Genomic DNA, 20,789 nt, shown 5'->3' on the forward strand with positions numbered 1-20,789 from the left:
TCCCAGTGCATTCCAGTGCATTCCCAGCACAATTCCCAGTGCATTCCCAGTACATCCCCAGTGCATTCCCAGCACAATTCCCAGTGCATTCCAGTGCATTCCCAGCACAATTCCCAGTGCATTCCCAGTACATCCCCAGTGCATTCCCAGCACAATTCCTAGTGCATTCCCAGTACATCCCCAGTGCATTCCCAGCACAATTCCCAGTGCATTCCCAGTGTATTCCCAGCACAATTCCCAGTACATCCCCAGTGCAGTTCCCAGTACATCCCCAGTGCATTCCCAGCACAATTCCCAGTGCATTCCAGTGCGCTCCTGCCCGTCCTGCGGTGCCCAGATGCAGCAGCAGCGCTCCTGCGGCGGGCTCCCGTGCCAGGACAACCATGGAACCTTATTTTTCGAGCGTTCCCAGCTCCGTGCCCGGGTCCAGCGGGCCGAGGTGCGGGCGGCTCCCCCGGAAAAGGCAAGGTGAAGCTCTGCTGTTCCCTGCCGTGTTCCACGGGGACCTGCGGCGCTGCAGAGTCCCCAGCGCGTGCAGCTGCGGGAGCAGCCGCTCACTCCTGGCTCTGGCAGGGCACCAGAGACCGGGATTGCCAAATCCCGGCGCTCCCGGCCCCGGCTCCTTCTCTGAGCTGCCCGTGGAGCTTCCCGGTGCCGGGACGTCATTGTGAATGCAGGGGAACCCAATGGGCAGAGACGACGACGTCTGACTCGGTTCAGAAGGCTGAATTCTTTCTTTATTGTAACTAAAATACGGTAACATACTGTATAAAAGGAGGATACTAAAACTACATTCTACTTTCTCTAACACAACTGGTGACCCTCTCTGAGAGCCCAGCCCCAGGTGGGTTGGATTGGGTTGGGTTGGATTGGCCATCAGCTCAAACAACCCTCACCAGAATCCAATCAAGCAATCACCCCAGGTAAACAATTCTCCAAACACATTTCACATAGGAAAAACAAGGAGTAGAAATGGTTTTCTCTTTCATTTCTCTCTGTGCACCTCTATAATCTTGAGAGGGAGAGAGACGTGCTTGCCCCAGGATGTGCGAGGGCAGGCCAGGCTGGGTGTGCCCCGTGCCACCCCGCAGCCCGTCCTGCGGGGCACAGCCAGCCCGGGGACGGTGTGGCTCAGCAGGGAGGGTGAAAATCCCCCCGGAGCTGCCCAGAACAATCCGTGTGTGCCTTTCCTCCCTCCGGCCGTGTCCAGCGTGCTGCGTCCATCGCGGCGGGGAAGTGTCACCCGGGAGAGGTGGCCCTGCAGGGCCAGCCCGGTGTCCCAGCCCGGTGTCCCTGCCCGGTGTCACTGTGGGCACAGGGACAGGGCCAGCCCGGTGTCCCTGCCCGGTGTCCCAGCCCGGTGTCCCTACCCGGTGTCCCAGCCCGGTGTCCCTACCCGGTGTCACTGCCCGGTGTCCCAGCCCGGTGTCCCTGCCCGGTGTCCCTGCCCGGTGTCACAGCCCGGTGTCACTGCCCGGTGTCACTGCGGGCACAGGGACAGGGCCAGCCCGCTGTCCCTGCCCGGTGTCCCTGCCCGGTGTCACTGCCCGGTGTCAGCGCAGGGGCTCTCTGCCTCCTGCTTTGTGGGATCCCAGCTCCTCTCTTTCTCTGTGGAATCCCAGCTCCTCTCTTTCTCTGTGGGATCCCAGCTCCTCTCTTTGTGGAATCCCAGCTCCTCTCTTTGTGGGATCCCAGCTCCTTTCTCTGTGGGATCCCAGCTCCTCTCTTTCTCTGTGGGATCCCAGTTCCTCTCTCTGTGGGATCCCAGCTCCTTTCTCTGTGGGATCCCACCTCCTCTCTTTCTCTGTGGGATCCCAGTTCCTCTCTCTGTGGGATCCCAGCTCCTCTCTATGGGATCCCAGCTCCTCTCTTTCTCTGTGGGATCCCAGCTCCTCTCTTTGTGGGATCCCAGCTCCTCTCTTTGTGGGATCCCAGCTCCTCTCTCTGTGGGATCCCAGCTCCTCTCTTTGTGGGGTCACAGCTCCTCTCTTTGTGGGATCCCAGCTCCTCTCTCTGTGGGATCCCAGCTCCTCTCTTTCTCTGTGGGATCCCAGCTCCTCTCTTCCTCTGTGGGATCCCAGCTCCTCTCTCTGTGGGATCCCAGCTCCTCTCTTTCTCTGTGGGATCCCAGCTCCTCTCTTTGTGGGATCCCAGCTCCTCTCTTTGTGGGATCCCAGCTCCTTTCTCTGTGGGATCCCAGCTCCTCTCTTTCTCTGTGGGATCCCAGCTCCTCTCCTGTCAGCCCTGGGGTCTTGCTGCCGTGGCTGGGGGCAGGAATTCACCTCCCACAGCAGAAAATCACCAATTCCGTTCATTCTGAGCAGCTCATCGATTCCTCTCCCGGGGAGCAGAGGCTCCTGCCGCTGCCCCTGCTGCATTCCTGGAGCTCCCAAAAATACCCAGCGAGCGTGCAGAGGTTCCTGGCCCAGCCTGGTCCCTGCTGGCATCCCAGCCCAGCCCGGCCCAGCCTGGTCCCTGCTGGCATCCCAGCCTGGCCCAGCCCGGCCCAGCCTGGTCCCTGCTGGCATCCCAGCCTGGCCCAGCCCGGCCCAGCCTGGTCCCTGCTGGCATCCCAGCCTGGCCCAGCCCAGCCCAGCCTGGCCCAGCCCGGCCCAGCCCAGCCTGGCGCTGGCAGCCCCCGAGCAGCCCCCAGCTCAGCACTGCTCTGGCACAGCTCTGTGAACCCCCTGTGAAAACACAAATTCCAGTGCGTGGGGGAACCGCCGCTTCTCCAGTTTGAGGCTGGGGTGGGGAGGGTTTTGCTTTATTTACTCTTATTTTTTATTAATGAGAGCAGCTTCACTTGTAGCATAATAGGAGTGAGTGTTTTGTTATCCTTGGCTGTAATCCGTGATAAACTGCCCCTGCCATCAGCCTTGTAGTTTACCCACTGGGGAGCCCGATTATTGCCTTGTAAAACGGAGCACCACTCCTATAATCCCTTAATTAATTAAATGACAAATTTTAGTTCTCTCCCATTGAAAATATAACCGGTGCAGAGAGGGGCCGTGGATTTATTTGATGGCTGCTCGCTCGCACTTTGTTTTCCGTGGATTGCCCCGGTCCCTGCGGGTTTGTTTGTGCGGGGGGGATTCCTGGGCTGCTCCAGGGCTGGCTCTGAGCATCCCCGCGGGTCTCAGCGTGTTCCTGACCCCGAAAACCCTGAGCAGGGCTGAGGTGACGCCTTGCAGGAGGTGACACCGAGCTGCAGGACACCTCTGGGCCATGCTGGAGCCCAGGGAAGCTCCCACACCTTCCCGGCTGTGAAACCCACCCCAGACCCTAAACCGGGACAATTCCCGTCCCATCAACGCCGTCCCGGCAGAGGGGCAGCTCCCGCTGGTGCCTGGGGGGTTTTGGGGCTGTTTAAGGATTTCTCTCCCTTCTCTGCTCCCCAGGCTGCTGCAGGATGGGGGACGACAGGCCCTTCGTGTGCGGCGCCCCGGGCTGCGGACAGGTACGGCCGGCGGGGCTCGGCGCCACCGGGGCCAGCTGGGCTGGGGTCTGCTGGGGTTGGGGTCTGGTCATCTTTGGGGTCTGGTCATCTTTGGGGTCTGCTGGGGCTGGGGTCTGGTCATCTTTGGGGTCTGCTGGGGTTGGGGTCTGCTGGGGTTGGGGTCTGGTCATCTTTGGGGTCTGGTCATCTTTGGGGTCTGCTGGGGTTGGGGTCTGCTGGGCTGGGGTCTGGTCATCTTTGGGGTCTGGTCATCTTTGGGGTCTGCTGCGTTTGGGTCTGGTCATCTTTGGGGCCTGCTGGGGCTGGGTCTGCTGGGCTGGGGTCTGCTGGAGCTGGATTGCTCTGGGTCTGCTAGACTTTGGCTGTTTTGGCCTTGGGGTTAATGGGATTTTGCTGTTTTGGCTCTGGGGTTAATGGGATTTTGGCTGTTTTGGCCTTGGGGTTAATGGGATTTTGCCTGTTTTGGCTTTGGGGTTAATGGGATTTTGCCTGTTTTGGCCTTGGGGTTAATGGGATTTTGCTGTTTTGGCCTTGGGGTTAATGGGATTTTGCTGTTTTGGCCTTGGGGTTAATGGGATTTTGCTGTTTTGGCTTTGAGGTTAATGGGATTTTGCCTGTTTTGGCCTTGGGGTTAATGGGATTTTGCTGTTTTGGCCTTGGGGTTAATGGGATTTTGCTGTTTTGGCCTTGGGGTTAATGGGATTTTGCTGTTTTGGCCTTGGGGTTAATGGGATTTTGCTGTTTTGGCTTTGAGGTTAATGGGATTTTGCCTGTTTTGGCCTTGGGGTTAATGGGATTTTGCTGTTTTGGCTTTGGGGTTAATGGGATTTTGCTGTTTTGGCTCTGGGGTTAATGGGATTTTGGCTGTTTTGGCCTTGGGGTTAATGGGATTTTGCTGTTTTGGCTTTGGGGTTAATGGGATTTTGCTGTTTTGGCCTTGGGGTTAATGGGATTTTGCTGTTTTGGCTCTGGGGTTAATGGGATTTTGGCTGTTTTGGCTTTGGGGTTAATGGGATTTTGCCTGTTTTGGCTTTGGGGTTAATGGGATTTTGCCTGTTTTGGCCTTGGGGTTAATGGGATTTTGCTGTTTTGGCCTTGGGGTTAATGGGATTTTGCTGTTTTGGCCTTGGGGTTAATGGGATTTTGCTGTTTTGGCTCTGGGGTTAATGGGATTTTGGCTGTTTTGGCTTTGGGGTTAATGGGATTTTGCCTGTTTTGGCCTTGGGGTTAATGGGATTTTGCTGTTTTGGCTTTGGGGTTAATGGGATTTTGCTGTTTTGGCTCTGGGGTTAATGGGATTTTGGCTGTTTTGGCCTTGGGGTTAATGGGATTTTGCTGTTTTGGCTTTGGGGTTAATGGGATTCTGGCTCCTTTGGCTCTGGGGTTAATGGGATTTTGCTGTTTTGGCTTTGGGGTTAATGGGATTCTGGCTCCTTTGGCTCTGGGGTTAATGGGGTTCTGGCTCCTTTGGCTCTGGGGTTAATGGGATTTTGGCTGTTTTGGCTTTGGGGTTAATGGGATTCTGGCTCCTTTGGCTCTGGGGTTAATGGGATTTTGCTGTTTTGGCTTTGGGGTTAATGGGATTCTGGCTCCTTTGGCTCTGGGGTTAATGGGGTTCTGGCTCCTTTGGCTCTGCGGTTAATGGGATTTTGCTGTTTTGGCTTTGGGGTTAATGGGATTCTGGCTCCTTTGGCTCTGGGGTTAATGGGATTTTGGTGTAACGGGGCTGGAGCCGGTTGATCCCGGAGCCGGGACGCTCCGAGCCGCCGTTCCAGGGGCTCCAGGGGGAGAGCAGCCCCCGGCCGTGAGCTCCCGGCTCCCGGCAGAGCCTCCCGGGCCGGGCTGGCTCCTGCTCCACGGCCTCCCCTGGGCCGTGCCCCCGTCCTGCTCCCGAGTTCCTCCTCTGGAGCAGCTGGGAATGCGGCAGGTGCCGGGAGATGCGCCCCAAAATGCTATTTTGGGATGGGCTTCTTCCCGTGCCCCGCGGGAATTCCTCCTGCCTGGAGGGCTGCGGGGCTTCCTGGGATGGGGGAGAGGGAGGCTCATCCTCCTCCAGCCTCACCCTCCCGTCCTTTTTCCTTCCCTTTCCTGGGAAAATCTGCTCCCGCCCATTTTCCTTCCCTTTCCTGGGAAATCGGCGCCGTCCCAAAGCTGAGCTCGGGGGCTCCCTGGCCCTTGGTACTGGGAGGAACTGGGGGATGATGGAATTGCTGCTGGTTTAGTGGGATCTGCTGGACTCTGGGGGATGATGGAATTGCTGCTGGTTTAGTGGGATCTGCTGGACTCTGGGGGATGATGGAATTGCTGCTGAATTAAAAACACATATTTAGGGTTTCCCAGCTTTCTGGTCATTGTGACACGAGCCTCACCCAGATCCTTCCCCTCCCCTCCTGCAGGTGAATTTCCTCCTTGTGCCTTTTCTTTTTTTTTTTCATTTTTTTTCTCTTTTTTTTTTTTTTTTTCTCTTTTTTTGGGAGGCTGCTTTTTATCTGAAACTTCTTTGCCTGTGAAATTGTGCAGGCCATTTATAAAATGTATTAGCTGTGTTTGAGCACTTAATGGAGTGAGCCCTTCAATCACACAGCCCTAAAATCGGCTTCAAACAAGCAATTAAGGCAAACAACAATGTATTTAAATTTAATCTCCCACAATCTCCCACAAATGACATATAAAGGTGGCTGCTTCCTCCTCTGGCTGTTCCAGCCTGCTGCTTATGGGTAATTCCGACAATTCCTCATGTTAATATGGAAATGCTGGAATCCTGGTAATTCCGAGCGGGTGATTCATGGGGATCCAGCCTGACCTCGTGCCTGCTTCTCCCAGAACGTCCTTCAGAGCAGGGCAGGGCTGGGATCCGGGATGGGATGGGATCCAGGGCTGGGATCCGGGATGGGATGGGATCCAGGATGGGATCCAGAATGGGGATCCAGGGATAGGATAGGATGGGATGGGGGATCCAGGGCAGGGCCAGCAGGGCTGGCACGGGGGAATGTCCTGGGGTGACTTTTTGATTTGCCCCAGCAGCTGCTTCCTTCCCTCTGTAGCCCATCTTTTATGCCCCAAACCCTTTTTCTGTCCTTTTTTCTTCCTCTTCCCCTCCCATTTTCCTCCTTTCCACCCCTTTTCCCCTTCTCCACCCCTTTTCCCCTTCTCCACCCCTTTTCCCCCCTTTTTCCTCTTTTCCTCCCCTTTTCCTCCCCTTTTTCCTCCTTTTTTCCTCTTTTCCTCCTTTTCCCCCCTTTTCCCCCTTTTTCCTCCTCTTTTCCTCCCGTTTTCCTCCTCTTTTCCCCCATTTCCCCTCCTTTTCTCCCCCTTTTCCTCCCTTTTTCCCTCCCTTTTCCCTCTTTTCCCTCCTTTTCCGCTCTTTTCCTGTTCCATGCAGGAAGAGAGGCTGAGGGCAGCGAGGAGGGCCCCGAAATCTCTCGGGGGGCAGGGGCTGTAAACATGTTTGGGGTTGCCAGGGCTGCCGGGGGATATTTTGGGATTCCCCCGGCCCCGGGCCGGGCTGGCACAGCTGCCTCCCACCCCGAGGGGACAGGTGGAGAATTCCCAAATTCCCTCCCAGCCCCGAGTGTTCCAGGGCAGCGGGGAGCCGGGGTCCCGTTCTGGGAGGCAGGGGGGCTCCTGGAGCCAGGAGCTCCGGCTGGAATCCATCCGGGTGCTGCTGTCACCCAAATCTGTGAATGCTGGGTGCTGCTGTCACCCAAATCTGTGAATTCTGGGTGCTGGGTGCTGCTGTCACCCGAATCTGTGAATTCCGGGTGCTGCTGTCACCCAAATCTCTGAATGCTGGGTGCTGCTGTCACCCAAATCTGTGAATGCCGGGTGCTGCTGTCACCCAAATCTCTGAATGCTGGGTGCTGCTGTCACCCAAATCTGTGAATGCCGGGTGCTGCTGTCACCCAAATCTGTGAATGCCGGGTGCTGCTGTCACCCAAATCTGTGAATGCTGGGTGCTGCTGTCACCCAAATCTGTGAATGCTGGGTGCTGCTGTCACCCAAATCTGTGAATTCCGGGTGCTGCTGTCACCCGAATCTGTGAATGCTGGGTGCTGCTGTCACCCAAATCTCTGAATGCTGGGTGCTGGGTGCTGCTGTCACCCAAATCTGTGAATTCTGGGTGCTGCTGTCACCCAAATCTCTGAATGCCGGGTGCTGCTGTCACCCAAATCTCTGAATGCTGGGTGCTGCTGTCACCCAAATCTCTGAATTCCGGGTGCTGCTGTCACTCAAATCTGTGAATTCTGGGTGCTGGGTGCTGCTGTCACCCAAATCTCTGAATGCTGGGTGCTGCTGTCACCCAAATGTGTGAATTCCGGGTGCTGCTGTCACCCAAATGTGTGAATTCTGGGTGCTGGGTGCTGCTGTCACCCAAATCTCTGAATGCTGGGTGCTGCTGTCACTCAAATCTCAGTTCCAGCCATTCTGGGTGTTCCCCAGCTTTGGGCAGTGAGGCAGCTCCAACTTGTTCATTAGGGAATTAAATGTTCAGATTTGGGGGAGATTGGGGAATTAAACATTCAGATTTGGGGAGATTTGGGAATTAAACCTTCAGGTTTGGGGGAGATTTGGGAATTAAACCTTCAGGTTTGGGGGAGATTGGGCACTGCTGGTTGAACTGGGAGATGTTGCAGTGGGACAGCCCCACCTCATTAATTAGTTCAGGTTTGGGAGATTTGGGAGGATATTGAACATACAGAATATATTGAATATTCGGAATACATTGAATAAGTTGAATATCCTGAATATACTGAACACCCTGAGCAGGGAGCACGGCTTCCCAGCCCTCCCTCCGCAGCGTTTCCCTTTGCAGGGCACACAAATCATCCCTGCGGCCCTAATTCCAGAGCTCCAGTTATCCAGGCCATTTCCTCAGACAATCGTTTGCCTTTTAAACCCCCCCTTAATTTCCCAATTTATTCCCCCTAAACCCTTGCTGGGAGCCGCTGCTTTGTGCAGGAAACGCCGAGCCCAGAACTTTTCACGAGGCCAAAAAATGATTTCTTTTTTCTCCCCTCTCTCTCTCCTCGCTGGTTTATTGTATCCTCTTATCTTGTCATAGAATAGAAATAATGTTTATGGCGTGGTGCCTGAGCATCACCTGGCATTAGCCAGGCTCAGGAGCGGTTTATGGCTCTGAACAGTCTGCTGCCGTGGCCATCAGCCCTAAATCTGGGCTCCCGAAACGGAGGGGCCCACGCAGCTCCTGCCGGGGCCGGGGTGGCTTGGGGCTCAGCTGGGTTGGGGTTTGAGGTGGTTTGGGGTTTGAGCTGCTTTGGGACTGAGCTGGTTTGGGACTGAGCTGGTTTGGGACTGAGCTGGTTTGGGGTTTGAGCTGGTTTGGGACTGAGCTGGTTTGGGGTTTGAGCTGGTTTGGGGTTTGAGCTGGTTTGGGACTGAGCTGGTTTGGGGTTTGAGCTGGTTTGGGGTTTGAGCTGGTTTGGGACTGAGCCGGTTTGGGGTTTGAGCTGGTTTGGGGTTTGGGACTGAGCTGGTTTGGGACTGAGCCGGTTTGGGGTTCCCAGTTTGGGATCCCCAGTTTGGGTTCCCAGTTTGGGATCCCCAGTTTGAGGTTTCCAGTTTGGGATCCCAGTTTGGGATCCCCAGTTTGAGGTTTCCAGTTTGAGGTTCCCAGTTTGTGATCCCCAGTTTGAGGTTCCCAGTTTGGGATCCCCAGTTTGGGTTCCCAGTTTGGGATCCCCAGTTTGGGATCCCCAGTTTGAGGTTTCCAGTTTGGGGTTCCCAGTTTGGGGTTCCTGAGCTGTGCCTGTTCCTGGTCCAGCTTCACCCCACGGCCAGCAAGGGACCAGTTCCCCCAGGAGCTGCAGGAGCTGCAGTGGTGGCAGGAGCTGCAGTGGTGGCAGCTGCAGGAGCTGCACGGGTGGCTGCAGGAGCTGCAGGAGCTGCAGTGGCGGCTGCAGGAGCTGCAGGAGCTGCAGTGGCAGCTGCAGGAGCTGCAGTGGTGGTTGCAGGAGCTGCAGGAGCTGCAGTGGTGGCTTCAGGAGCTGCAGCAGCAGCTGCAGGAGCTGCAGTGGTGGCTGCAGGAGCTGCAGCAGCAGCTGCAGGAGCTGCGGGCAGCCGGAGGAGGCACGGGCTGCGTTTGGGCCGCAGCTCCTGCGCCGTCAGCAGCGCCGGCGGCTCCCCCAGCGCTGCCGAGGTGCTTTTGGAGGTGGGCAGGGGGAAGGCTAATTTTGAATAATAATAAGCTTGAGAAGGCATCTGAAACCAGTAAACGTTTATTTTTTACACTCCTATAACTTAAAAACGGCCAAACCAATTTAAACCAAATTGGATAATAAAAAATATTGCTCCTAGGCTGAGCCCCTGTTTGCCAAGTTCCAGCCTAGAATGAATTTTTATGGCCAAATTATAAACCCCCTAGAAATGAAGGTTTAAAATGGAAATGTTGACAGACCTTTAACTACAAAAGCGCCGTAATAGAACTTCTTTTTTTCCAAAATGGCTGGTTTAAAATATAATTAAGACTTAAATATTATTTAATAGCAGCATTTCCTGTAAGTTAAAACCTTTATCATTGCTCTGGCTGGGATTCCTTGGCAGTTCTTGGAAGGGCTCTGCGGCGGGAGCGCGTGTGGGGCACGGCCCCGGCTGCCCCACGGAGCCGGAGCCTGGGGCTGGGCAGGTCCCGAATTTCCTGGGCAGAGGGGATGGACAGGTCCCGAATTCTGGCTGGACACGGGCTGGACAGATCCCAAATTCTGGCTGGACACAGGCTGGGCAGGTCCCGAATTTCCTGGGCAGAGGGGATGGACAGATCCCAAATTCTGGCTGGACACAGGGGCTGGACAGATCCCGAATTTCGGCTGGGCAGTGGGGATGGGCAGTGGGGCTGGACAGATCCCAAATTCTGGCTGGACACAGGCTGGACAGGTCCCGAATTCTGGCTGGACACGGGCTGGGCAGAGAGGCTGGACACTGGGGCTGGGCAGGTCCCGAATTTCCTGGGCAGAGGGGCTGGACAGGTCCCGAATTCTGGCTGGACACAGGGGCTGGACAGATCCCAAATTCTGGCCGGACACGGGCTGGGCAGAGAGGCTGGACACTGGGGCTGGGCAGGTCCCGAATTCCGGCTGGACACGGGGGCTGGACAGATCCCAAATTCTGGCCGGACACGGGCTGGGCAGGTTCCGAATTCCGGCTGGGCAGAGGGGATGGACAGAGAGGCTGGACACTGGGGCTGGGCAGGTCCCGAATTTCCTGGGCAGAGGGGATGGACAGATCCCAAATTCTGGCTGGACACAGGGGCTGGGCAGGTCCCAAATTCTGGCTGGACACGGGCTGGACAGGTCCCGAATTCCGGCTGGGCAGTGGGGCTGTGCAGCTGAATTGTCCCAAATTCCAGGCTTGGTCTCCACTCTGCAGCAGCAGCAGCAGCAGCAGGGAAGGAGGAGGGAGGGCTCCTCTTTTTTGGGAATACAATCAGGGAGGGCTCCTCTTTTTTGGGAATACAATCGGGGAGGGCTCCTCTTTTTTGGGAATACAGTCAGGGAGGGCTCCTCTTTTTTGGGAACACGGTCAGGGAGGGCTCCTCTTTTTTGGGAATACAATCGGGGAGGGCTCCTCTTGTTTGGGAATACAATCGGGGAGGGCTTCTCTTTTTTGGGAATACAGTCAGGGAGGGCTCCTCTTTTTTGGGAACACGGTCAGGGAGGGCTCCTCTTTTTTGGGAGCACAATCAGGGAGGGCTCCTCATTTTTGGGAATACAATCAGGGAGGGCTCCTCTTTTTTGGGAACACGGTCAGGGAGGGCTCCTCTCTTCTGAGCCGGGCTGGGGCTGAGCCGGGCTCAGGCTGAGCCGGGCTGGGGCTGAGCTGGGTTTGGGCTGAGCCGGGTTTGGGCTGAGCCGGGTTTGGGCTGAGCTGGGTTCGGGCTGAGCCGGGTTTGGGCTGAGCCAGGCTCAGGCTGAGCCAGGCTCAGGCTGAGCTGGGTTTGGGCCGAGCTGGGTTTGGGCTGAGCCAGGCTCAGGCTGAGCTGGGTTTGGGCTGAGCCAGGCTCAGGCTGAGCTGGGTTTGGGCCGAGCTGGGTTTGGGCTGAGCCAGGTTTGGGCTGAGCCAGGCTCAGGCTGAGCCGGGTTTGGGCTGAGCCGGGTTTGGGCCGAGCTGGGTTTGGGCTGAGCCGGGTTTGGGCTGAGCCGGGCTCAGGCTGAGCCGGGTTTGGGCTGAGCCGGGTTTGGGCTGAGCCGGGTTTGGGCTGAGCCGGGTTTGGGCTGAGCTGGGTTTGGGCTGAGCCGGGTTTGGGCTGAGCCGGGTTTGGGCTGAGCCGGGTTTGGGCTGAGCCGGGTTAGGGCTGAGCCGGGTTTGGGCTGAGCCGGGTTAGGGCTGAGCCGGGTTTGGGCTGAGCCGGGTTAGGGCTGAGCCGGGTTTGGGCTGAGCCGGGCTCAGGCTGAGCCGGGTTTGGGCTGAGCCAGGCTCAGGCTGAGCCGGGTTTGGGCTGAGCCGGGTTTGGGCTGAGCCGGGTTTGGGCTGAGCTGGGTTTGGGCTGAGCCGGGTTTGGGCTGAGCCAGGCTCAGGCTGAGCCGGGTTTGGGCTGAGCTGGGTTTGGGCTGAGCCGGGTTTGGGCTGAGCCGGGTTTGGGCTGAGCCGGGCTCAGGCTGAGCCGGGTTTGGGCTGAGCCAGGCTCAGGCTGAGCCGGGTTTGGGCATTTCTGGTGCTCGTGGGCCCAAGGGAGGAGCAGAAAGCAGCTGTGAGCCAAAGCTGGAGCCTGAGCCCCGCTCAGAGCTGGGCCTGGGCTGGGTTTCTCTCGGGAGCTGCAAAACCCGCGTGGTTTTCATCCCTAAATCCCTCGGGAATGGGGCTGGGGCTGTGGGGACCCCCTTGGCCAGGGAGGGAGGGGTGTCAGAGTGCTGCCAGACCGCGGGGTCGGAGCTTTCCTCCCCCCCGAGCAGCTCCGGGTGTTTTCCTGGCAAGTGCAATATTTCCCGGTGTTAAACCCAGCATTTGGAAGTCAAGGCTGTTCGGTTTCGGAGCCTGGCTCGCTCCCTGCCTGAGACAACTGTAAATCCTTTTTATTTTACTGTGAGAACAAATCACTTCTTGCTCGGAGCAGCAGCTCTGACAAAGAGCTCGTTATCAGCAGCACGGCTGCCCCAGCAGCAGCGCCGCAGCAGGGACGGCGCTGGCAGGGAAAAGGATTTATCCAGCCCTCCAAAAGGAGCCCGAGCTCGCAGGATTTTCCCTAAACTTCTGTCCAAAGGCCAGCCAAGCTGTCGGCTCACCGCTGCCAGCCCCCGGGCTGGAGGAGGGCTCCATCCCTTCCCCGCTGGGCCGGGCTGGGCCCGGGGGCTTTCCCTGTGCCCCGGATTCATTTCAACCCCAAAAATCGCGGTTTGGCTCCCGAGCCGCCCCCCGCCCCTCCCAGCCCCAAATCCGCCCTTTTTCTCCCAAGGATGCTTTGTTGGCTGCCGAGCCCGCTCCGCCCCTCTGCGGCAGCCGCGGGATCCATGCGGCTCCGGCAGCGGCAGCACTGGGAGCACTGGGAGCACATACTGGGAGCACTGGGAACACATACTGGGAACACTGGGAGCACATACTGGGAACACTGGGAGCAGTGGGAACACATACTGGGAACACTGGGAACACATACTGGGAACACTGGGAGCACTGCGAACACTGGGAACACTGGGAACACATACTGGGAACACTGGGAGCAGTGGGAACACATACTGGGAACACTGGGAACACATACTGGGAGCACTGGGAGCACTGCGAACACTGGGAACACTGGGAACACATACTGGGAACACTGGGAGCAGTGGGAACACATACTGGGAACACTGGGAGCACTGGGAGCACTGGGAGCACTGGGAACACTGGGAATACTGGGAGCACTGGGAGCACTGGGAGCACTGGGAATACTGGGAACACTGGGAACACTGGGAGCACTGGGAACACTGGGAGCACTGGGAGCACTGGGAATACTGGGAATACTGGGAACACTGGGAACACACACTGGGAGCACTGGGAATACTGGGAATACTGGGAGCACTGGGAATACTGGGAGCACTGGGAACACTGGGAATACTGGGAGCACTGGGAGCACTGGGAGCACTGGGAGCACTGGGAGCACTGGGAGCACATACTGGGAACACTGGGAACACTGGGAGCACTGGGAGCACTGGGAACACATACTGGGAATACTGGGAGCACTGGGAACACTGGGAGCACTGGGAACACATACTGGGAGCACTGGGAGCACTGGAGCGCGGGCAAACAGGACGCAGCGTGTCCTGAGCGCCAGGGCCCAGAGCTGTGGGGAGCGGGGTGAAAACCACCTGGGATTCCTCTTTTAGAGGAATACGCGCGATTTTCACTCGGACGGGTTTTGTTACTTCCGTTGGTGGGTTTTTTCTTTTTGTTCTGACGTTTTCCCCCCTCAGTTTGTCCGTGCTTTGTGTGAGAGCCTTTCTCGGGGTCCATAAAGGGGGTTCGGGGCCAGTAAAGGGGGTTTGGGGTCAGTAAAGGAAATTTGGGGTCCATAAAGGCGGTTTGGGGTCGGTAAAGGAAATTTGGGGTCCATAAAGGGGGTTTGGGGTCGGTAAAGGAAATTTGGGGTCCATAAAGGGGGTTCGGGGTCAGTAAAGGAAATTTGGGGTCCATAAAGGGGGTTCGGGGTCCATAAAGGGGGTTTGGGTTCGGTAAAGGAAATTTGGGGTCCATAGAGACGTTTCGGGGTCCATAAAGGGGGTTTGGGGTCTGTAAAGGAGGTTCAGGGTCCATAAAGGGGGTTTGGGGTCAGTAAAGGAAATTTGGGGTCCATAAAGGCGGTTTGGGGTCGGTAAAGGAAATTTGGGGTCCATAAAGGGGGTTTGGGGTCGGTAAAGGAGGTTCAGGGTCCATAAAAGGGTTTTGGGGCCGCAAAGGGGGCTGGAAGTGCCGGGAGGAGCGGGGTGGGCGCTCCGGGCTGGCTCCGTGTCCTCCTGCACAAAGGGCTGGGCACGGAGGGGCTCAGCAGAGACAAAAAAACCACATTTGGGGTTTTTCCAAAGAGCAGAGCCCAGGCCAAGCTCCAGCCTCCCCGTTCTAAAACCCAAACCGGGCTGGGAGAGGCTCCCCCCTCTCTCGAACCTCCCTCAATCCTAAATCCTAAATCCTAAATCCCAAATCCCGGAGCCGCAGCGCGAGTTTAACACCTGCTTAAGCGCCGCGGCTTCCTGCGCTCGGCCCAGCTGTTGTGCGCAAGTGGTTTTTTCTTTATAATACGCCGGATTAAAACAATAAAAGCATTAAAGTCCTAAAATTCCCGCAGGGAATAGAGATGCAGACAATAAAGATTTAAAGATTTGTGCGAGAGGGGCTGGGCTGGGCTGGGGGGGCTCTGCGGCAGCGCACGAGGGGCTGCGAGCCGGGGGCAGCCGCGGAGGGGATCGGCTGTCTCGGGGGTGTTGTGGTGGAATTTCTGTGGGGCAGGGAGGGTTTGGTGGCTGTGGCTGTTTTGGGGGTTTTGTGGTGGAATTTCTGTGGGGCAGGGAGGGTTTGGTGGCTGTGGCTGTTTTGGGGGTGTTGTGGTGGAATTTCTGTGGGGCAGGGAGGGTTTGGTGGCTGTGGCTTCCTCAGGGATGTTGGAATTTCTGTGGGGCAGGGAGGGTTTGGTGGCTGTGGCTTCCTCAGGGATGTTGGAATTTCTGTGGGGCAGGGAGGGTTTGGTGGCTGTGGCTTCCTCAGGGATGTTGGAATTTCTGTGGGGCAGGGAGGGTTTGGTGGCTGTGGCTGTCTCGGGGATGTTGTTGGAATTTCTGTGGGGCAGGGAGGGTTTGGTGGCTGTGGCTGTCTCGGGGATGTTGTGATGGGAATTTCTCTGGCAGGGAGGGTTTGGTAGCTGTGGCTTCCTCAGGGATGTTGTTGGAATTTCTGTGGGGCAGGGAGGGTTTGGTGGCTGTCTCAGGGATGTTGGAATTTCTGGGGCAGGGAGGGCTCGGTGGCTGTGGCTTCCTCAGGGATGTTGGAATTTCTGTGGGGCAGGGAGGGTTTGGTGGCTGTGGCTGTCTCGGGGGTGTTGTGGTGGAATTTCTGTGGGGCAGGGAGGGTTTGGTGGCTGTGGCTGTTTTGGGGGTTTTGTGGTGGAATTTCTGTGGGGCAGGGAGGGTTTGGTGGCTGTGGCTTCCTCAGGGATGTTGGAATTTCTGTGGGGCAGGGAGGGTTTGGTGGCTGTGGCTGTCTCGGGGGTGTTGTGGTGGAATTTCTGTGGGGCAGGGAGGGTTTGGTGGCTGTGGCTTCCTCAGGGATGTTGGAATTTCTGTGGGGCAGGGAGGGTTTGGTGGCTGTGGCTGTCTCGGGGATGTTGTTGGAATTTCTGTGGGGCAGGGAGGGCTCGGTGGCTGTGGCTGTCTCGGGGATGTTGTGATGGGAATTTCTCTGGCAGGGAGGGTTTGGTAGCTGTGGCTTCCTCAGGGATGTTGTTGGAATTTCTGTGGGGCAGGGAGGGTTTGGTGGCTGTGGCTGTCTCGGGGATGTTGTGATGGAATTTCTGTGGGGCAGGGAGGGTTTGGTGGCTGTGGCTGTCTCAGGGGTGTTGTGGTGGAATTTCTGTGGCAGGGAGGGTTTGGTGGCTGTGGCTGTCTCGGGGATGTTGTGATGGAATTTCTGTGGGGCAGGGAGGGTTTGGTGGCTGTGGCTTCCTCAGGGATGTTGTTGGAATTTCTGTGGCAGGGAGGGTTTGGTGGCTGTGGCTTCCTCAGGGATGTTGTGATGGAATTTCTGTGGGGCAGGGAGGGTTTGGTGGCTGTGGCTGTCTCGGGGATGTTGTGATGGAATTTCTGTGGGGCAGGGAGGGCTCGGTGGCCACCGGGAGCTCAGAGCGTCGCCGCCGGCTGCTGGAAGCCCCTCAGCACTGGCTGCAGAGGAGGCGGGGGCAGAACTGTGGATCAAAGCTCTGGTTTGGAGAACAAAGCTCCAGAGAGTGGGGCTGGGCGACCCCGGGAGCCACCGGGGTGCTGGGGTGGCTGCACCCCAAGGTGGTGGCTGCACCCCAAGGTGGTGGCTGCTCCGGTGTGGTGGCTCCGTGATGGATTTTCCCTCCCCTTCCCCTTTTGTTGTGGGGCTCCGGCCCTGCCCTGCTGCTGCCGCGGGCTCCTGGCACCTGCAGAGCCACCCGGAGGTGATCCGGTGCCCCAAAGTGCTGGGAATTTGGGAATGAGCCATTCCCTGTGCCCTGCAGTGACGGGAATTCAGGAATGAGCCCTTCCTGGTGCCCTGCAGTGCTGGGAATTCGGGAATGAGCCATTCCCTGTGCCCTGCAGTGCTGGGAATTCAGGAATGAACCATTCCCTGTGCCCTGCAGTGCTGGGAATTCGGGAACGAGCCATTCCCTGTGCCCTGCAGTGCTGGGAATTCGGGAACGAGCCATTCCCTGTGCCCTGCAGTGCTGGGAATTCGGGAACGAGCCATTCCCTGTGCCCTGCAGTGCTGGGAATTCGGGAACGAGCCCTTCCTGGTGCCCTGCAGTGCCCGGGGCTCATCTCTGCGTGCTCCCATCAGGTTTTATTGCACAATCCCAGTGCTCCCAGTCAGGTTTCACTGAAGAATCCCAGTGCTCCCATCAGGTTTTACTGCACAATCCCAATCCCAGTGCTCCCATCAGGTTTTGCTGCTCAATCCCAGTGCTCCCATCAGGTTTCACTGAAGAAACCCAGTGCTCCCATCAGGTTTTACTGCAGAATCCCAATCCCAGTGCTCCCATCAGGTTTCACTGCTCAATCCCAGTGCTCCCATCGGGTTTCACAATCCCAGTGCTCCCATCAGGTTTCACTGCACAATCCCAGTGCTCCCATCAGGTTTCGCTGCACAATCCCAGTGCTCCCAGTCAGGTTTTACTGCACAATCCCAATCCCAGTGCTCCCATTGGGTTTCACTGCTCAATCCCAGTGCTCCCATCAGGTTTCACTGCACAATCCCAGTGCTCCCATCAGGTTTCACTGCTCAATCCCAGTGCTCCCATCGGGTTTTACTGCACAATCCCAGTGCTCCCATCGGGTTTCACTGCTCAATCCCAGTGCTCCCAGTCAGGTTTCACAATCCCAGTGCTCCCATCAGGTTTCGCTGCACAATCCCAGTGCTCCCATCGGGTTTCACTGCACAATCCCAGTGCTCCCAGTCAGGTTTCACAATCCCAGTGCTCCCAGTCAGGTTTTACTGCACAATCCCAATCCCAGTGCTCCCATCAGGTTTCACTGCTCAATCCCAGTGCTCCCAGTCAGGTTTCACAATCCCAGTGCTCCCATCAGGTTTCACTGCACAATCCCAGTGCTCCCAGTCAGGTTTCACAATCCCAGTGCTCCCATCAGGTTTCACTGCTCAATCCCAGTGCTCCCAGTCAGGTTTCACAATCCCAGTGCTCCCATCAGGTTTCGCTGCCTGCAGCCCAGCGTGGGCAGGAGGAGCGGCTCAGACTCCTCAAGGATGGGCTTTGGTGACCTTGGCTTTGTGTTTCCACTCGGCTGCGCCAGCACTCGCCGTGGCTGTGGGGGAAGCTGCTGGCAAGGTTTTCCGGGCGCCTCGGGGCTGCGTCTGCTCCGGGGCTGCAGGTGGGAGGTTTGGGGCGGCCGGGACGTGATTTGGGAGCCAAGTGCAGCCGGGAGCTGCTGGGAACTGTCGGGATCGTGTCGGTGTTTGCTCCCCGAGCCCGATCCCCTCGTGGGGAACGGGACAAAGGCAAGGACCTCTGCCGCAAAAAGCTGACCCCCGGCTGGGAAAACCGAGCTGAAAGTCGGGGGAAGAAAGAGGGAGCGGGAGCTGCAGGATGGAGTCAGGCATGGCAGTGTGCTGGGAGAAACCATAAATCTCCGGGGAGAAGAGGGTCACTGAGAACCTCATCAGGGTGGGAGCGGCAGCTCCGCGTTAATGCGCCCATAAATCCCCGTTCCGATAAAACAGGTGGCTCTTCCGAGAGGCAAAAAGAGGCAAACGCCGCTTTTTTTCTGCTGCTGCTGCTGCTGCTGCTCTCCTTTTTTAAAAGCTTTAATTACCGCAGTGCTGGGGGCTCGGCGCAGGCAGGAGCCGGGAATGCGGCTGGATGTGGGAGCAGGGGCAGGGGAGGAGGGAAGGGAGCTGCAGGTGGGCCAAAACCTCCCGGGAGAGGCGTGGGGAGGCACAAAAATGAGGTTTTTATACAGGGATCGAGGGCGGTGTGGATGGAAAATTCCTGGTGCTTTGGTCCGGGGGATGAGGAAGGTGGAGGGAGCTGCAGGGTGGGAAATGGAGCTCTGGGAAAGGACTGGGAGGGTGGGAGGGCTGCAGGGACGGGTTCCACCGGCCCAGCCTGGCCTGGGACCCTCGGGGTGAAGCACCCACGGCTCCCTGGGCAGCGCCGGACCCAGGGGTTCCTGCAGCTGGTTCCCAAAGTACCCCCGGCTCTCAGTTTGCCTCCCTGTTTTGTCCCTCTCCCACCCCTCAGGAATTCCCTCTGCCCGGTTTCGGGTTGTTTTTAACCCCAGGCACCTCTGGATCCGTGGGTGCCACAATCACAGGGGACAGACCCCAAACCCCAAACCTCAGAGTGAGTCGAATTCTCTTTGTGTTTGACCTGCTGCCCTTCCCAGGCAGCTGCTGCTGCTGCTGGAGCTTCCCCAGGAGATAAATCCACACAAAAACCGCTTTTCCAGGCGATAAAGCCATCACAGAGGCTCCACTCCGTGAATGGGTGGGCACATTCCCAATCCTGCGCTGAATTGAAGGAAATCACCATTGCAGGGCCTTAAAAAGCTGAATGGGGCCGTGGCATCCTGCGGGTGATTGTGCCGAGTTCCAAGGTCAAGGCTGAGCCACGCCGGCGCTTCCAGCCCGGCACGGGCACAGCCGGCTCCCCTCGGAGCCAGTTTGGCTTAGGGCTTCTTTTGGGGTTTGGGTTAGGGTTTGTTTTGGGGTTTGGGTTAGGGTTTGTTTTGGGATTTGGCTTAGGGCTTCTTTTGGGGTTTGGCTTAGGGCTTCTTTTGGGGTTTGGGTTAGGGCTTCTTTTGGGGTTTGGGTTGGGGCTTCTTTTGAGGTTTGGGTTGGGGCTTCTTTTGGGGTTTGGGTTAGGGCTTCTTTTGGGGTTTGGTTTAGGGCTTCTTTTGGGGTTTGGGTTAGGGCTTCTTTTGGGGTTTGGTTTAGGGTTTGTTTTGGGGTGTGGTTTAGGGCTTGTTTTGGGGTTTGGTTTAGGGCTTGTTTTGGGGTTTGGTTTAGGGTTTGTTTTGGGGTTTGGTTTAGGGCTTCTTTTGGGGTTTGGTTTAGGGTTTGTTTTGGGGTGTGGTTTAGGGCTTGTTTTGGAATCTGGAGCTGAGTTTGGGTTTGGATTTGTTTTGGGGTGGCATTTGGGTTCGGGTTTGTTTTAGGGTTGTGGAGCCAATGTTTGGGTTAGGGCTTGTTTTGGCGTTTTGGTTATGGCTTGTTCTGGGGCCTGGAGCTGGTGTTTGGGTTAGGATTTGTTTTGGAGTCTGGAGCTGACGTTTGGCTTAGGGTTTATTTTAGGGTCATGGCGTTTGGGTTAGGGTTTGTTTTGGGGTTGTGGAGCCAATGTTTGGGTTAGGGTTTGCTTTGGTCTGCCCTGGGGAAGGGGCTGTGCCTGAATAGGGGAAGGGGCTGTAGCTGAATAGGGGAAGGGGCTGTGCCTGAATAGGGGAAGGGGCTGTGCCTGCACTGGGGAAGGGGCTGTGCCTGAATAGGAGAAGGGGCTGTAGCTGAATAGGGGAAGGGGCTGTAGCTGAATAGGGGAAGGAGCTGTGCCTGAATAGGGGAAGGGGCTGTAGCTGCAGTGGGGAAGGGGCTGTAGCTGCACTGGGGAAGGGGCTGTAGCTGCATTGGGGAAGGGGCTGTAGCTGAATAGGGGAAGGGGCTGTAGCTGAATAGGGGAAGGGGCTGTAGCTGCATTGGGGAAGAGGCTGTAGCTGCACTGGGGAAGGGGCTGTAGCTGCACTGGGGAAGGGGCTGTGCCTGAATAGGGGAAGGGGCTGTAGCTGAATAGGGGAAGGGGCTGTGCGTGCCTTTGTTACCGGGCTCGTTCCGTGCGCGGCCCCGGAGCCGCTCGGCCCCGCAAGAACGGGGCCCCGGAGCCCCGCAGGAACGGGGCCCCGCGGGAACGGAGCCCCGCAGGAACGGAGCCCCACGGGAACGGAGCCCCGGAGCCCCGCGGGAACGGGGCCCCGCCGCCCCGGGGCCGTGCGCGGCCCGCCGGGGATTGACGACTCGCCCAAGGTCACCCGGAGGGGCCGCGGCGCTGCCGGGACTCGGGGCTGGGATCGTGATTCACATCCCGAGCGCGATCCCGGGGGATGCGGGGCCGGCTCCGGAGCCGCTCCGCCCCTGCTCACCCCGGTAATTACCGCGGGCTTGCCTCCCGTGG

General features: G+C 57.6%; 2 protein-coding genes across 9 annotated transcripts in view; both read left to right on the forward strand.

The window, feature by feature from the left end:
* The window catches only part of LOC110480537 (cyclic AMP-dependent transcription factor ATF-7), a 69,632-nt gene that overhangs the window by 12,065 nt on the left and 36,778 nt on the right, over positions 1-20,789 (forward strand). For all 5 annotated transcript variants that reach the window (XR_014950376.1, XR_014950377.1, XM_085562802.1 and 2 more), the window contains exon 2: positions 3,399-3,457. Coding sequence is in view for 3 of the 5 variants with exons in the window: in XM_085562802.1 (XP_085418928.1) it covers positions 3,410-3,457 (48 nt within the window). In the remaining 2 variants the exon portion in view is untranslated. The remainder of the gene's footprint in view (positions 1-3,398; positions 3,458-20,789) is intronic.
* LOC146765008 (uncharacterized) lies at positions 16,377-20,402 on the forward strand. Of its 4 annotated transcripts, none has more exons than XM_085562817.1 (3): positions 16,377-17,215; positions 17,248-17,538; positions 17,698-20,402. In XM_085562817.1, exons 1-3 carry the CDS (start codon positions 16,730-16,732, stop codon positions 17,884-17,886), a joined length of 966 nt encoding a protein of 321 aa, XP_085418943.1. In that variant the 5' UTR covers positions 16,377-16,729; the 3' UTR covers positions 17,887-20,402. The 4 variants fall into 4 exon arrangements, with proteins under 4 accessions (XP_085418943.1, XP_085418942.1, XP_085418941.1 ...); XM_085562816.1 differs by having other exon boundaries at positions 16,379-17,215; positions 17,638-20,402; XM_085562815.1 differs by having other exon boundaries at positions 16,381-17,215; positions 17,248-17,506; positions 17,638-20,402.

This window comes from Lonchura striata, chromosome 29 (genome assembly GCF_050655825.1).
Source record: "Lonchura striata isolate lonStrDom1 chromosome 29, ASM5065582v1, whole genome shotgun sequence".
In the NCBI taxonomy this organism is placed as follows: Eukaryota; Metazoa; Chordata; class Aves; order Passeriformes; family Estrildidae; genus Lonchura; species Lonchura striata.

Excerpts from the sequence above, each read along its gene's own strand:
- LOC146765008 (XM_085562815.1), top strand. The coding sequence starts at position 16,730 with ATGAACCATTCCCTGTGCCCTGCAGTGCTGGGAATTCGGGAACGAGCC. Across the intron at positions 17,216-17,247 it reads AATCCCAGTGCTCCCATCAG|GTTTCGCTGCACAATCCCAG; the intron begins GTTTCACTGCAC and ends TGCTCCCATCAG. Across the intron at positions 17,507-17,637 it reads AATCCCAGTGCTCCCATCAG|GTTTCACTGCTCAATCCCAG; the intron begins GTTTCGCTGCAC and ends TGCTCCCATCAG.